The 18,148-nt window shown below is 39.8% G+C and overlaps 1 protein-coding gene across 6 annotated transcripts in view; it reads right to left on the minus strand.

Moving 5' to 3' along the window:
- RUNX1T1 (RUNX1 partner transcriptional co-repressor 1) overlaps positions 1 to 18,148 on the minus strand; it is a 116,673-nt gene that overhangs the window by 25,298 nt on the left and 73,227 nt on the right. For all 6 annotated transcript variants that reach the window (XM_086741003.1, XM_086741005.1, XM_086741006.1 and 3 more), the window contains 4 exons: positions 13,223 to 13,404; positions 5,150 to 5,400; positions 3,830 to 3,915; positions 2,979 to 3,180 (listed from right to left, as the gene is read on the minus strand). In XM_086741003.1, coding sequence (XP_086597129.1) covers positions 2,979 to 3,180; positions 3,830 to 3,915; positions 5,150 to 5,400; positions 13,223 to 13,404 — 721 coding nt within the window. The remainder of the gene's footprint in view (positions 1 to 2,978; positions 3,181 to 3,829; positions 3,916 to 5,149; positions 5,401 to 13,222; positions 13,405 to 18,148) is intronic.

An 18,148-nucleotide genomic window follows, 5' to 3' on the forward strand; every position in this document is an offset into this window, starting at 1 on the left:
GCTGAAATTCTTCAGCAGAAATGGAGGAGTCAGATGATGTATTATTCACTTCATAGACCATCACAGTTCATCAAGCGAATATATATAAAGTCTGAGTCATTTTTAGACTTTCATAAACATGTATTATTCAGGCTGAAAAGAATGGACCCATCTTACCTTCAGCACACTCTGGGAGAATAATGAGAGCTTGTAACCTGTTGTAGCTGGCTAATGCATGTATTGGATTACACTGTATTAAAACGAAGGACCAAATATTTCATTTGATTTCTTAATTAAAAATATCAACAGAAAAATATCGATCAGATACTGTGAACTGTCAAGCTCAACATGATTTACAGGGATGTCAAAATAAAAGAAGCACAAAAATCTTTGGCAGAAGAAAAAGTCTGCTGGTTCAGAGTGATGACCAGAATTTTCTTCAATTTCTTTTGGACTCAGACTCCCTATGCTAAATTTCGGCTTGGAGTTTTTCAGCAAGAACTATCTACAACGACTGTAGTATAATGTTTATAATGAGAACTTATCACTTCAGGGATGATATTTTAATTGTAAAGAAAAAGAAACAAAGGCACAGACAATGTAGCCGTATGGCACCCCTTTTTTTCCTCTTGCTGGTGGAGATGAAAAGATGGATTTAAAGGGTGGATTACCTCATTTGAAAAAAAATACAAAGGGGAATCACTGACATTTAGAATCTCTACTGCAAAACACAATATTTACATATTGTGGCACTTTAATTAAAATAATGGAGGAATTTTTCAACCCCTTTCTCCTCACTTCGAAACTAAAATAAAAAGCCCTAGGCAGAATAGTGTCTCAAAGCTCACAGACACTGCTTCTATTTTATTAAACCTCTGAATGTTAGGACTTTTCATTTTATTAACTAGGTTACTATAGATTTGAGGAAATAGAAGGATTACCTTTCCATAGGTTCTAAAGTAAGTATTTTCTGCTTTACACATCAAGACATAAAAGCTTTTTTAACAATATTTACAACTGACACGGAAGCTACATCACTGAAGCGACCCAAGTTTCATGTCCATGAGTCTAGGGAAGTAGTTTTCAAATCTAAATAACCAAAATGGACATGTTCAAATCGAAATGGACTCATTCCAACCAGTTCAGTTCTACTCAGGTACTGCAGAGGTGACTGGTGTGTCCAATGCCAAAGGCTGTGCCATATAATGTCTTTTAAGCAAACAGATTTTGCTGTTTCCAAGAATTCATTTTGACACGGAACTAATTATATGTTTGATCTTCATTTTATCATTTGTTGCTGTTGATGTCGTTATAACTATTTTTCTTGGATTGTCTATTATCTATTCTATTATCTATAAAGTTTTGATGAATGTCCTGAGTGCCAGTTTCTTTCGAGAAATAATAAAAACTCTGTTTCCTTTCATATTTATTTTTTTTTAGCCTACTAACTATACTTACAAGCACCGTGGCCTGGCTCTTTTTGCCTCATAGCTTTACTAGAGAAGGGTGCCACTGCTTTTGATCTAGAGGCTTCCTCACAATTGTTCTTCTCGAAGCTGCAGATGTGATCAACATTTCAGATGCCATATTTATGAGTCTTTCTTACATGACATTTAACACTATTCATACAAGCCATTACCTGAATGCTTCTTTCTGAGAAGGGCTCCTCTAGGGATTAGACGTATTAGGAAAGTTGGTAACAGCATTTCCATAACCCTCCCTTTCACTGACTAAAGCTAATTTATAGAGCTATGGCTCAGATCTTTTGACACAAACAAAAAAAAAGGTATGTTTGTTATCAAGAGGCACTAAATATTACAGTAAGAACTCTAGAGATTTACCAAGATGCAGATGGAGAGGGCATTGGATTTGTTTTTCTGTTTTTCTATTTGAAATTAAATATGTTGTAGATTCAGTAAGTTATTCTTAAGGGCAAAAGGAAAACATAGCTCTAAATAAAATATAGTTGCAAAATAACACACACATTCAACTCTACTAATGACCACAGTTTATGATGAGTATGAGTAAATGACATTTGATATGGACAAGTTTTGGTTTTTTTTTAAAGATAAATATTCAACAAGCAATGGTAGTTTGTTGTTCTCTTCAAGAGAACAGAGAACAATAAAAAGGCATCACCAAGATGTGTTTCTTTACCACGCCTGCCATAAAATGGGGTAGAAGTAGGCCAGCGTGTTAATAAATTACAGAAAGCTCACAAAATAAAAGCTTGTTTTGATACAGCAGAGTCATCTCAAGAGTAGTTGTATGAGGTATTGTGCGAGTGTGACTATGAAGGTCTGGAGAGGGTGAAAGTCCAACTGCTTGGTCTGTTCCTTGTAAGTGGGCTTTGCAGCTTGAGTCGAGCTCTGTCTCTGTGTAACTACACAGGGCGCAGCACCCAAACTATCTCAGACATGCCTGCGTGAGCTGCAGCAGCGGACACAGACCTAGGAGGATCATGTGTGCACGGCTGTGGGCATCCCAGGTGTTGTTATTTCTTTCTTATATAGAAACCAAATACAGCTAAGAACTGCCCATATCTTTTTATCTCCCTTCATTTCCTTAGAAAAGACAACTTCCAAGTAAAGTAATTTGATTGAGAAGGTGAAAGCCCTTGGTGTTTAACAGTCTAACAATCCAGAAGCACCTACAGACCTCCTTAGTCAAGCAGGCAAGGGAGGGAGTTGGAGGGGACGGAGATTCAGGGCACATCTCACTGCTCTGCCATCCCTACACAGCAGCCTGTCCTCCTGCCCACCACTTCAGGCACTGCTGAATGGAGCGCAAGTTACCAAGTATCATCAAAACCACCAAGCCATTTCATATGTAAACCTGACTATTACGGCATAAGAATTACAGTTAATTCAGCTGTCAGCAGAGAGGAGTATTTCATCACTGTCACAAAAGATGAATCAGAAGAACAAACACAAACTTCATTTAGCACTTAGGTGAGCTGAAAGAGGACCAGTACACAAATTTTAATGAGGATACTGTACCTAATGTAACTGGGTCTGGATTCACTGGGCTCTGCTGTCTGGAATGACTACTACTGCTGTTACTACCTTTTTTTAAATCTTCCGCATCACTGTACCGCCGTATCCAGTAATTAAGCTCTTCACGGTCTGCTTCTTGACATCGCCGTAGTACAGTGAGAGATCGCCTAGTTTTTTCCACCATGTCCATTATACAGTTTAACAGCTATTCATGGCAGTGGATGGAGTAGAGAAAGAAAAAAAGAACATTTTGTTCATAAACTGACAGAAAAATAAAGAAAACATTAATGTGCTGAGTGCCTAGGTTTTAAGAATGAGAAAGTTTCTCCTTGTTATTTCAAATACAACTGAAAAATTCTAGCTTTGCTTTTAAGAATGACAATCTCTTCCTGTTTAACTGGTGCCTAAACTGTACAGATACGGATTTCTAGGGGAAAGGGAGAAGACAAGGAGGAAAAGACTGAACAAACTGTAGTCCCACTACTAGTATCACATGGCACCACAGATGCCAGGAGATCTGGTGCCTACAGATGTTATAAGAGCTAATAAATTCAAATAAAAAATACATTCACCAGTACTAAGGGTGAGGGCCATGTGTTCCAGATCCAGGGTTTATGGAGTGGTGCCCACTCCCCTTTTGGCAGTCTGTAATACTTAGGATGCTGCCATAGGCATTTGAACAGCAAGGCCCAATATGAGCTACCTAATGGGGAACATCAAGCCCCTACATTTAATCATCAATGTTTTCAAAACTTGTCCAAGATTCAGATTTGCTTTAAAATGAAAAGTTTAAATTCCTGTCTTAGAAGGGGTCCTTTCAGACAATTATACATAAGAGTACATTTAGCGCTTACATGGTCAAGGTGTTTCCACTCTTCTGCCCATTCTCTGTCTGTTAGCCTGTGATCAATCATTTCTTCTTGACGTGTGCCATGCAACCCTGCCAAAAAGGAGCAAATCATGTTTACAATGTTGGGGGGCACACGGAGAAAGCCTATCAGACAAATACATCATACATTACCTGGTCTACTATGAGGAATGCCACCACAAAAATAAATGGATGCTTTAAAACTTTGCTCTAAGTTCTCTTTAGCACTTCTCCCCACACAAGGTGCTACTGTTTTACTCAATTTAGTGTCCTTAATTCTGCAAGTTCTGTAGGTTGCAATATGACCTCTCAAAAATGGACATAATCTTTTCTGACTATATACAATTACAATGTATATAAAAATTATAACACAATATATAATTTTTCACTTGCACTATTTGAAGAACTCAGCAAGACAATTATTTGCTAACTCAGTGTACTGACTACTAGTACTTCAGAATTGAAAAAATATTAGTATAAACTCAATATTATTTCACTAAATGCAGTAATTACTACCATGTCAACAGAGCATCATTAACGGTTCATCCCTTCACAGATGTTTAAACAACATGTGGTTAAAGTGTAGCACATATATCAGAGCAGCTGACAACATGACACAACCAAGTCACTATGACGCTTGCTCGTTGTTTAGCTTCCTCTATACAGATGCTGAATATTTGTAAACGTTCCTCTTTTATTGAAGATTTGTTTAAAACAAGGAAGACTACTAAGTGAGGATGTGAAACAAGCCAGGCAAATCCAAGAGCTTAAGACATCCCATTAAACTAAAACATGCTGCAAGAGCAGTAGTTGGTGCTGCTCGCATCCTTGCAGACATCCCCACACTGCAGTGCACTCTTGAGATGTCACACACGAAACACTTCTCCAAAGGCTTTCCTCTAGTCTAAGCTGAAATCAAGCTATATTGATGTTGATATAGTCACAAATGTGGCATTAAAGGAAGAATAAAAGGCTCTATCTATTCTTGCCTGCTAGACATCTGAGTGCCGCATCATCTACGCAGCTGTGAAAGCATGGGTTCCCCTTTCTAACACTTTTGCTTTGAAGTGTAGCAAAGACATAATTCAGTGCACTTTTACAAATATAAATCTGAAGTAAGGCCATTAGAAGCAGCTAGGAGGACAGCACCTATAAAGACTACATCTTGAAGGGGAGGTATATTTAATTAGCAAAAAAAGTCCTCTTCAAAATACAGAATATAATTACAAGGAAAAGAGAAATTTAAAAAACCAACCAAACAAATACACAAAAAACCAAACCAATGCAGAAAATCAACATGTCTTACCCATAGGTCTGTTTCTGTCCCTGAGGTCCCTGTGGTTGGGGTGTCTGTATGAGTCCCTGTAGTGGTGGGCAATGGCCATATCATCCAAACGATAATGCTGAGGTGGAGGTGGGGTGGGATGAGGCAGACCATTGGGCTGATAAGATAAGCCATTATTTGGACTGTACCGCTGGCCTGGGCTAATAGTGCAGGGCCGCTTGCTTGGATGCTCTGAGTGCAAAGGCTCTCTGTCAAAGCCATTTTCTTTGGTTCTGAAAAACAAAGCAAAGGAACTTTAATTCACTTAGTGAGCCAAGCTGCTCAGGAACACGCAACCGCACCTAGATGTGTGGCTTCAGGAACTAAAGCTTGTTCTTTCACTTTGCTCCAAGTGTGTGGCATTGCAGAACATTTCATAACACTGCTTACTGAAAATATACAAAGGACACATTCACCTTGTCCAACTATCCCTGTAACTTGAGAAACACCAGCAGGATGAGCCTTCTGATTGGGTTGGAGAGTTGGGCTGGAGAGCGAGCAGCATTCACAAAATCATTCGCTGATGGGGTGGATACACAAGTAATTGCTGAGCTGAAAATATCAACTTCTACATGAAGCTAGAAGCCAAGAAATTCCTACTTTCAGTGTGCTATATTATATAGTGATTAGGGGAAATTTGCAGTTGAGGAAATGCGGGTTTTTTTCAGGAGGACAGCAGTCTTAAGGCAGTGTGTGTCGGAGTGCTTGAAGGTCAGTTATATGTAATGCCAGGATGAGTTCCCATCAGATCAGTGTCACATGGAGACTTTAGGCAAGAATGACTCTAAATGGTGAGAAATGCTTTCTTCAGAGATTTTTGAACCATCTGGGCTCTTTCAGTCAAAGGTGCTGTGCCTGTCATTAATTTTGCAGGAAGACGTGATTAGACTCAAGTCCTCAACAACGTTCAAGATTTCCCACTCCATTACTCTTAGAGGTTTTATGCTCAGTCAACTTTGAAGAGTTATCAGGGAGAAGGGCAGTTTTTTACATTATAGATACTCAATTCAATTCATAATCAGCTTTTTCCAAAGAAGTCTCTACTTTGCACCTCTATCTGAGAACCTGGAACTCACACTGAATTAATTTTCCATTAAAATAAAAAAAAAAGAAAGGCTAGAGTTACTTCAATGGGTTCACAGCTTCCAAGGGAAGCTTCATTTCACTGAAGCAAGGGTTTTGTTTTTTTTACCACTGGGATAAACAAAACGTACAAAATATTAGCTTTGAACAGAAAGGTTATTAGAAATAAATATCACAAAGTGTTGTGGTTGTATCCTTCCCTTCAAAACCCTTATTAAACAGCTGATACATTCAAACTTTTTTAAAAGAGAACTTTCTCCCCCATGATTTACGGATGGCGTACTATATCTTCCTAGTAATAACACAATATTTTTGTCACTTTGACAGGAAGGTAAGTTTGGTTTCATTTTCTTGTTTGCCTGCTATTAAAACAAACTGCCCTTCAATAAACCCTCCTCCACAAACCACCCAACCTTGAGGGACTGACTCTCTGTGGAGAAACACTCAATGTATTAATCATTGCCTCTCAGTGCATTTTCCTTTAATGTCAATGAAAGGAAGGATGAAACCAAATCTTTGCCAATATCCACTGGGAGAGAGGATCAAAGTTGGATCTTGCAATTGCCAGCAGGAAATTAAAAAATGGGTTGCACTGTTTTCAGGAGTAAAGAGACTGTCCAGAGACCTCACCACACCGCTAAGGCCAGAGAAGCTGCCGGTATATGTATTTTATTATACCTTAACTTAGCAAGGAGGAGAGAATCCTTCACCAATACAGCAGGACAGCTCTTCTAATTTTGGGCAGAGATATAAAAGGACATACTTTGTTAAAGTGGAGTACGGACCTTCTTCCACAGCAAATGCAGAATAGCCATGAAAACTCCTAATCAGGAAAACCTGAGCACATTCACATATTTTTAATCACTTTTGGCACAACAGAGCTGCTTGCAATAACTCCCCATAGGTAATGATGGTTCTGACAGGTCTCCAAAAAGTTTTGTATTTAGTAGATGGTGTGTGTTTCCTTTGCACATATCTACTCAAGCTCTATATCCATGCCTTTCAACCTTATAAATACTATGCAAGCAAAATACGGACTGTCCTGTATGTACGAGCCAAGCTATTCATTTGCCAAAGTTCTTTAGTGTTACAGTTAGCATGATCTCTAACAAAGAGGGGAGGAAAATCAGAAACTGTAAATAATTAACTTACTTCATTGACTTTTTTTTGATCACTCAGTGTAGGAAAAGCAAACCAGAAAACTGTGACAAGCAGGAATCCAGTTTTCCCTTTCTGAAGTACAATTAAATGTTAAAATAACATACTTTCATACGAATATACATATTTGCACCTTACTGTACAGGTACTTCTGTGGTTTTTTAGGAGTGTTTTATACTTAATTAACTTAAATGGAATGAATTGCATTAGCCTGGACAACACACCAGCATATCCATTTTCATCTAGAACCCCACGTTTAACTAACACAGAAATTAACATTACTATTGAAAACACATTTACTGAAATAAAATTCCTGGTTTTGCCATCATACTGGATAATGGCTCTTGGGTCTTTTCAGGGTGTTGAAATCTTAATTCTACAATTTGTTATATTTTCTGCGCTGGCCAAATTAACAGTTTAGCAGAATGCCAGAATGAGGCTGTATGTAAAATTATTTAGTGGTTTTCACCATATAAAGTACATAAAAAGGCAACAATCTTCAAAGTCTCATCAGAACAGGAATCACTGGCAAATTTACTATATCTGAATATACTGAATATAGTGATAAAAAACAGACAGTGGAGTACTGCAGCGTGCCATAATTCAGATGCCCTGAACTCAACCTACTATTCCGCTTCTGATCTCAGTCCTACTCATTCTTCCAGGTCACAGCCCCTTGGGACAGCAGCATTTCCCCAGGTGCCCAAGGAAGCACTCCCGTTTCACAGTAATTGGCAGACCCACATGAGTACTAGTTCCAAATATAAAATCCACTCGATTTTCATCTGATTTCTACCTGATCCATCTGATTTTGCAAAGCAACAACAAGCTGTAGATAGGAAATAACGTTACATGCGTAGGAAGCCTAACTGACATGTTTTCTTGTTTTTGTTTTTCTTCCTCCTCTTGGTCACGTTTTCCTTGACGTGCACATAAAACAGCACCATCGTTTGGAAAATTGGCAATAGGATAAAGACAGGGTCCTTCATCTATAAACATGCAAGGGGTCATTTTACTTGGAACCATGATTTACTCAGATTGAAGATAGCAGAATAAATACTAGTCATTAGTTTGTACCCATTTAACACACTTTATGTTGTTTGTAAGTTGCCATTTCAGTTTTAAATTAAAGCAATTCATGGATAACTTCCGGGGTAGGAAATCTGACCATGCAAAACCACCCTACCTGGAAAATTAAGTTTTACCTGATCAAGATTATTACACTAATTTCAAAGCACACTGAAGTCAGCTTGCAAGAAGGAAGCAAAGCCGTTCATCTGCTATTTGTGCAAGATGCTTTGATTTAAATCGGACTTCCACCAATGAAGTCTTGATGACCAAAGCTGTGATAATTCCTTGTTGGAATGAAATACTTATCTTGTTTATATACTGTGTACACAAAAGATTAATCTTTCATATTAAGAAAATTTGTTTAAAATTCCTCGTAATTATTCATGGCCTACAAGGGGCATAGCTATAAGAGCTGTGAGCATCTTTCACTTAACTGAGATATGGAGGAACTTCTTAAATTGAACAGATTTGCCTAACTGAATTACCAAAGTTAGTCCCTGTTCCCAGTTACCTTCAACATGAATTCATTGCCAAGGGTGCCAAGGGTACACCAAGCACAGCAACACTTTCTAATGTCACGAAACAATCATGGCTACTTTTGTTTTGTAGAGATATCCTAACAGGTTTTTTGTTTGGTTTTTTTTTTGCTTAAAAATGTCCTATATCCACTTTCTAGGCAGCTCTCATAAATACAGTCACTATGTGACGTGCTCATGTGCCGTACAGCCCTTCCTAGCAAGCTCAAAGGATGACTAATTAGCAAACAGTCTTTTGTACTCCATGTATTTAAAATCATGTTATTTATAACTAAGCATTCATTCACCAAAATAAAAACTCGCATCGGTCCAAGTTCCTTTGCTTTACTACAGTAGAATGTAAACTCCAAAAGTTGTAAACAAAATATAGTGAACACTTTGTTCATGACATGTCATGAACAAATTACCAAAGTGTGTTGTCTCCTCAGGTGTCAGTTTTTCTCTCTTGCAGTGACTGATGGTTCCCAGTGTTATTACAGAAACAGATTGATCTTTTTAATGAGCTAGTTTAATAGACTCCAAAATCTCACCGTGGCTGCTCATCCGTGTCAGACCATATGCACCAAGAAAACACTCAGTAAAACACAAAGCTTTGCTGTCAGATTGCTCTATAAAACCTCACATACAGTAGATTTGGATAGGCAGATAAATAACCAGAATTGAAAAATGCATATGCAAAAAGATTCTGAAATTATAAGCAGAAAAAATTACCCTATGTGGATTTCCTTTAAGAAAAAATCACGAGGTGAATGTGGTTACGTGCAACACTCATGTTCCACTTCCTTTGCCTAATCCCTTACGGTATTTTACCTCTACTGGAATCAATGGTATGCAGTTACCCATACACAAAAGAAAAATGTAAATATGGAAGAATGTGTGTATATATGTATTTCTCATATATGCATGTAGGTATCATACAGACACATGCATCTATATATGAGAGCTATACATACTAGATACACATTAAATACTATATATATATATATATATATCCATTCCTTGGAAAGGAGACACATATCTCCACACAAAATGATTCCAACTGCATTTAGTTCCCCAGTAAGATGTTGCCTTTTAGTCATTTTTTTCCATATTTTAGCAACACAGACATAGAAAACCCTCCTCTTAAAGGACACCTCATATCTTCCGCTGTATTTTTATCGGTATATTTGAAAACCACTTAGACATTTAAACAAAAGGTATATTTATTTCCAGATGTTTCCTCCTGCTACTCTGTAAACAATTAAAATAATTAATAGTGTAATGAGTATAAAGCCAGACAAGTATTTGGTCTGAATACTCACTCAGTCTAGGTATGCTCTGACTCTGAGGACAGCTTTTTGTGGTTGATTTACTTACATTATCCAAATTAAAAGGTATGCAAACTCCCATTCAGTAAATTTAAGAATCTTTCCAACATCATCTTGTTCTTTTTAATAAATCTGTAGTACAAATGTTCTTGAGGGCACAAGACAACTCCACTGAACTTGGTTCCGCCAAAACTACTGCCTATGTTTATTTTTTTTCTGTATAGCTTTAATCATAGTCAATGGAGAAATAGGTGTTACCAACCAGTGAGAGGGTTGTTTGATACTGAAAAAAACCAACATATTTTTTAAGCTCAAGGCACCATTCCAATGGGTTAGCTGGGCAGTCTTTCCAGAGCTTTCATGACAGCAAAGAATCTCAGAGTGAAAAAAGGATGAGTTTTTCTGAAAAGCCACATCCCCAGAACCGGGCAGCCTAATTTCAAGCAGCGGTAGACAGAGGCTGCTGGTTGACAGCCTTGGCACATCAGAGCACGCAGGCCACTGGGACACCTCGCATTACAGCTCCTCCCTGGACCCCGGGAATGCAAAAGTGGGGTCTTACCCACAGCACTGGAGGTTAAACTGTCGACCCCTCACCCCAAAAGCTGCATTACTACCTGGAGAGGAACTGAAGACTCCCCGAGCTGGATGGAGCCTAAGAGAGACTTCAGTTGTGAAGGCAAAGGCACTTCCTCATGAGCACAGACTTCTGAGTTTCGAGAGCACCTATGTATTTTAACTGAAAAGAAACACTGGGGGGGGGGAGAATCCATAAACCAGTCTTAAATTCCTCTAGGCCTAGGCCTCAGTTTTATTTAAAAGACGAAGGTTGACTTTAAAATCCAATATTCTTCTGATCTGCGGTCCCATTATGGGCTATTCTTATGTCCTTTTTACTGGAAGACTAATATGGGGTCTTTTCATTACTAAGTTCTTGAACCAGACTTTACCTGCACCACGCACACCCCACCCCATACAACCAGGACTGAAGCTACCATAGGTGAGTCTGTACTTCCTACAAAATAACCAAAATTCAATACTGTCAAACTGGGTCTCAAAGACGGGGGGAGCATTATGCCAGGATGCTAAGGAAGAAAAATTTATTGCCCATTTTTCCTTCGTGACCTTATGGGAGAAGTAATACCGCTCTCTATTAGCAGGGAAAAAAGTGAGCTAGGGCTGTCAGGAGAAGGCACATCTCTCTTCTCTTGTATTCTCTGTCAAGCAGACCTTACGGGCTTATGAGATAATTCAATGCGTGTCTATCTACTTGTAGGAAAAACATTGTGTCTGCTACTGACACTGGACTACAACATGCTGATATATAAGTTATTCACAAGATACAGAAGATGTTAAGACACCTTTTTTAGTAGATGTTTTGGTACACCACTTTGCAAAAACTGAGGATATGCAGCAGAACTGCCCCAGGGAATGAAATTTCAGCTTTGAAAATGTTATCTCTTTGCATGGAGCAAGAAACTACATGGAAAATGTCTAAAAATTAAGCATCTTTCTTGGATGCAGTCAGTAGGCTTGTGTTAACACTGCTGGCTACTTCAGTTTGGTGTAGCTGTCAGGAAAAAATAGTGAAAAGAATATAAACAGAAAAGGGCTTCTCTGCTGGTATCTTTACTTTCTTGCTGGTCCCTAGGGATTTCCCTGAAACACAATCTAAAGCAAGCCAATTTCAAACACTTTCACATTTTCATCTTCTAATGGCTACATTACTTTCATATTTACTGTTCACTTCTGGCAGACATTTTCAAGATCCTGCATCTACATCATGAATATCTTGCTTTCACATATAATAAAATATTTGGTGTTGAATTTTTTGTCTACCAACCTCATAAACTTTCAGACTTTGTTTTCTCCATAGGCTTTGTGCTATCAGAACCTGTTCCTACACAAAAATGTCACCTGTACAAACTTGCAAGCCTTCTTGACTTTGCAAAACTTCAGCTTTTTCATTTAAAAGGTATCTAGAACACTTGCCATGCCTTGTGCATGCAGGTAGTGGCATCTGGCAGAACAGCATTATAAAAGTTTTCCACACTATAAAACCCATGGCAAATAAAACTAAGAAAAATACAGTATTTGGGCCTCCCAAAGGTAATATTTATATGCTAGCTGAATTTCTAACATGATCATGGGAAGACAGTTAAAAATAAATAACCACAAGAGTTATTTTCTTGTAACACTAAACAAAGAACTTTATTCAAATGAGAAAAAGACAAGATTATTCTATATCCCTAAAAGCTACTGTACTTCGCACGTGCACACCCACCTGCCCTGTTTCTGCACGGACTCTTTCTCAGCTCAACAACAGAACAGATTTCAGTGAACATTTCTCCTGTTTGGAAGAAATACCCTTATGCATGTTGGATACATGGATATAGAAAGGTGGCACAGCAGAAAGAGTCAAAGCTCTGACTGTGCTCCAGTGCTTGCCATGTACTTCCCAGTATGAGTGCCTATCGACTTTCTGTATATTTACTGTTTAATCCAACAAAACCTCAAATACAAGGGACTTGCATATGGAGCTGGAGTGATCTGCTGCTCATCACTTTATGCTGCGGGGAAATACCATGCGCTAAATACTCAGTATGACATCGGCTGGCTAGTATTATTTCTATGTAGAGATGATCAGAGCATGTCCAAGGGCAATTTTGCTGCCTGAGTTAGTGTGTGCATGTATATATCTAGATGCGTACACATGCATACACACATATGCAAAGGTAATTTGGCCACTGCACAGATGTAAACAGGGCAGGACCTGCACAGAACACCACCCCAGTCCCCCCCAGGCACCCACCCACATGCTCCCCCACTGCTAGGGAGCTCAGCATGTTCGACCCACGGGACATTTCTGAGCAGAGTGTGAAAGGCGTGGTGGTGCTCACCTGTCTGGAGTTCGCCTCTTCCCGTTTTCGTTCACATCGAGAAGCAGCTCTGAGGAGTCAACAGGTGAGGTGGTGCTGGCATCCAGAAGCAGCTGTTCGTGCTGGGCGAGGTACTGGGCTGGGTTCTGCTTGGCTAGCCTTGCACAATGCAGCAGCTCCCGCTGCAGCAGGGGCAGATTGGCCTGCAAGAGCGTTGGGCGTGTTAAGAGGGCAGCTCGTAAGGAGTTTCAAACAGAGACGAAGCAGAAAAATCAGAAATCCAAAGGAAAGCCTGCTCTGAGATGAACCTGTTGCTAGCATCCTCAATTGGGTTTGCTGTGGCTGTTAGCTGCCTGAAAGCAGGCCACCTCCTTATCGGGTCAGGTCATGGCAGTGGGATGTATTCATGAAAGTATGGGAATATAATTATGAAGAGGGAAAATAAAACTGCAAATGCTGTGAGAAAACTAAGTCTGAGCTCTACATCTTTAAAAGTGGAAAAAGCACTGCTCTGGCAAACTTAATCTTCTTTCTTACTGTCTAAAATCTGAGTTCCTATGGAGCAGCAGTTTTTAAACAAGTGACAAATCTTCTTCAGTATTGGTTTCTCATTCAGACTGCACTTAGTAGTTAGAAATCATTCAAAACTGTAGGATACATGGCTGTATAAGTTGCCTCTGTCACCATCCTTCAAGGGCCTTGGGGAGAAGAGGATTGCCCTCAGCTTTCCCATTACACTTGCAGTTACACATTAAGATAAAGATTACAACAAAATCTCATGTTCCAGAGCTTCAGTTAATCACCCAGAGGGCTTTGACCCTCCTCCTAGCCAGATGTACCTTGAAGTATTTTTAACCTTCCTCTCAGGGCCCCACTGGGACTTGGGTCATGGGCTGGAGAGTACCAGACTCAGACACAGAGAATTGAAAACACTCATTGATCCCTCGGGGGTACATTTTGCCCATCTACTGGAGTCACACTTTTTGCCAGATTTGGGACCAAGGTGGAACTGTACGACCTTCCCATCAGAGGAGATAGTTCCACATCTTGAGAAATTTCTTCCTTTCTTTGCAGCATATGCATACATTGATACTACGACAGTCCAGTCGTTTCTTACCTACTTATTTGTGTCGTAAGGTGATGTGCCCTGACCTCTCTTGTTCCATGACTAGTGCACATTGATTTGTTGCCTGGGGATTTTCAAGTATTGGATTAAATTTCATGACCTTTAGTAACTAGAGATAAGACAAAGAACTCCAATGGTCCCCTTTGCTTTGAGGGGGAGGGGTGTGTAATTTTTTTTTTTTTTTTTTAATGCAAGTCAGGAAGGTTGTGAAACTAATGTACAGGGAACAAAGCAAAAAAAGCAGATGTTTAGGAAAATTTTGAGCACAAGGTTTTGGTAAATTACTTTGCTAGCATTATAACAATGGCAAATGTTCCAGCACTGCTTGCTGTACCATAAGAGGAGATCCACCGTGCAACAAAAAATGCCAGAACAAGGTTAGTTCATAGGAAGCAGAAAAAACCGCAGTTGCTATCACCTGTTCATCTTCGGATGGGAAGACAGTCGGTTGAGAAACATGAAATCTTTTTAGACCTCCACAGAAAACAAGTTTTGTGAAAGTACCAAGGTAATACCTTGTCACATTTTTGTCCAGTTCTACCACATAACTGAGAGAGTTATTGAATGCTTTTGCGACTAGACATCACAGCACTCCTGTCAGGTAGAAATGTGAAGTCCACACTTTGCAGTTGAGAAATCAATTAAAACATCACACTTGTCTTACTTATACACTTGTCACAAACAAAAAAGACCTACTTCATATATGAGCACGCCTGGCTCCTGAAAACAACCAAATTCTGAACTTGCGAGCAGAAAACCTGATTTTTTTTAAATTGTTTTCCTTCTCCTAAAGAAATGTCCATTCTTGCTCTTTAATCATAAACATGAAGATTTGCAGTTAAAGGTATCCTTTATGCTAAATGCATTAAATATGTTTTCTGAGCACAGGACAGGTACAACTTTTTATATATTTATTAAACATATATCTACCCAGTTTCTTAATTTATTAGAAGTTATTATAGAAAATAACGAATGACAGGCCTCACAATTTAGAAGAGGACTTTTGCGCTTACAATGGCATCAAGCAATGTTTGGATGAAGACTTAAAACTCAAATTAAAGTGGAGAAAAGCAGTATTTGAAAACTTTTAGTTCAACACAACTACTTTCAATCTGCTCAAGACATTATTCTAAACAATCTTTATCAAACCATATAGTAAAAACTAATGGGTTTATTGGAAGAAAAAAAAATCAAGACCTGCTTCTGGTCACCATGGCCCTGATGTACCACAAAAGCTAATTTTTGGGAAGCTGGAAGCAGAATGAAGCACCAACATTCTCCATACTGTGAGTAGGGAGAGATCTGGCTCCTAAGGCAACTCAAGTGTACTCACACTGACTCTGAAACCAAAGTGGCCTTGGACGCAAAGGTTTATGCAGAGGTTTGGCTATGACAGGAGAGGTAGTTCTGTCAACATGCAGTAGCACATTTCTCCCAGCATCGATGCTGGTGCCTGCAGACAGAATTCTACACCTCTTCATGCAAGAGATACAAACCAGTTCTTGACCAGAAGCCAGACATACATGTTAGAAAAACAGTGACTGCAAACAAATGTGATATTACTGGCTTACAGTCCCCCAAAATGTTACACTTCCATGTCTGCAATATGCTCCTACTCTTGTTTTGGACTTGACCTTATATTCTTCAAGATTTAGTCAGAGTCTTATTCTCCTTCATCAGTTTTATAACCACAGATAGAAAGAGGAGAACATCTTTTTTACCCAGCTGTCAAACCTGTTTTCCACTTTGAAATGAACTGTTCTAATTGGAAAATAAACATTATCTCTGCACCTGCAAAAGAAGCTACAGCTCCAGAAGGCTGTTTCATAATTTCAGTGCTCACTCCAGGTAATTAGTTAATAATTTTCCATTGTTGGATGTTCCTGCTTTCTTCAAAACTTTAGCAACAGAAATATTTCAGTATTGTAATTTAAATTTAAAAGGCCTCATTAGAATATAGTACAATTAGATTTGATGCAAGTTCTTTTAATTGCAAGTTTAAATAAATTATTTACATATTTTTTAAAAAATACTTAAATTGAGACAATTTTTTGCTCAAAATCATCAAATAATATATTGATACTAATACTTAAAACAAATATGCACAGTATGTCTACTGAAAAACAGGGCGTTGGCAGTACTGAACGTACACCATGTACCACTTAAATTTAATACACTAAATCCTGCTTGATATTAATATAGAAAATGTGCACAAGAGGCTCCCAGCCAGTGAAGGTTTCTGCAGGTGAATGATCTTATCTTCCACTGAACCAGAATTCGTAGAAAGATAAGCAATTGGATGACTTTTTATTATCTGTAATAGATCAGCGCTCCCTGACGTGAGGCACCATACAAGCACATGGTGAGGGGTAGCTCCTTTCCCAGAATTTTTATTACAGAAGCACAAATATCAGCTTCTGACTGCAATGTAACATTTGGTAGACCTAGAAACCTGTAGTGGATGTAGACCAGACAGGATATACAGCATGCAAAAGGTTTCAAGAAGGTTTGAGTGACCTGCCTGTGGTCAGGTGATAGATCAGAGGCAAAGTTGGGAACAGAAAACAAGTCTGGCTTCAGAACAAGACTATGGCACAGAAGGGACTGCTCTTGTCTCTGTCAAGAGTCTCTCTCTTGCCGTGGTGATGCTGCAAGGCACGGCAGAGATCCTAGCTCTGGTCCTGAGGAGCAATATTGCCATGTCAGCATGCCTTCAGCTTGAAGGCAAAAAAGCATCTTAGCTAAATTTGGCCCCAAATTGCTTTGGTCTACAATAAGCACGACATCTTTATCTCTAAACTGGAGAGCCACAGGTTTGCTGGATGGACCACTCGGTGGGTAAGGAAATGGCTGGGTGGCCGCCATTGAGTGCTGGTCAACAGCTCAACGTCCAAGTGGAGACCGGTGACGAGAGGAGTTCCTCAGGAGTCCATATTGGGACTGGCTCTGTTTAACATCTTTGTCAGCGATCTGGACAGTGGGATAGAGTGCACCCCCAGCAAGTTCGCTGACAACACCAAGCTGCCTAGTGCGGTCGACACACTGGAGGGAAAGGATGCTGTCCAGAGGGACGTTGACAGGCTGGAGAGGTGGGCCCATGCAAACCTCATGCAGTTCAACCAGGCCAAGTGCAAGGTTCTGCACGTGGGTCAGGGCAATCCCAAGCACAAATACAGGCTGGGCGGAGAATGGGTCAAGAGCAGCCCTGAGAAGGCTGTGAGGGTGCTGGATGACACAACATGACCTGACAATGTGCACTTGCAGCCCAGAAACCCAACTGCATCCATTCGGATGCTGGGCTGCATCCAAAGAAGTGTGGCCAGCAGGTCGAGGGAGGGGGTTCTCCCCCTCTGTTCCACTATGGTGAGACCCCACCTGGAGTACTGCATCCAGCTCTGGAGCCCCCAACATAAGAAGGTCATGAACCTGTTGGAGTGAGTCCAGAGGAGGGACACGAAGATGACCAGAGGCCTGGAGCACCTCTCCTATGAGGACAGGCTGAGAGAGTTGAGGCTGTTCAGCCTGGAGAAGAGAAGGCTCCCGGGAGACCTTAGAGCAGCCTTCCAATACCTAAAGGGGGCCTACAGGAAAGATGGGAAGAAACTCTTTAGCGGGGCCTGTTGCGATAGGATGAGGAGTAATGGTTTTAAAATAGAAGGAAAAAATTTTTTACAATGAAGGTGGTGGGACACTGGCACAGGTTGCCTGGAGAGGTGGTGGATGCCCCATCCCTGGAAACATTCAGGGAGAGGCTGGATGGGGCTCTGAGCAACCTGATCTAGTTGGAGCTGTCCCTGCTTCTTGTAGGGAATTTTAAGGTC

The sequence above is a fragment of the Chlamydotis macqueenii genome, chromosome 2 (genome assembly GCF_036417535.1).
Source record: "Chlamydotis macqueenii isolate bChlMac1 chromosome 2, bChlMac1.mat, whole genome shotgun sequence".
Classification (NCBI taxonomy): domain Eukaryota; kingdom Metazoa; phylum Chordata; class Aves; order Otidiformes; family Otididae; genus Chlamydotis; species Chlamydotis macqueenii.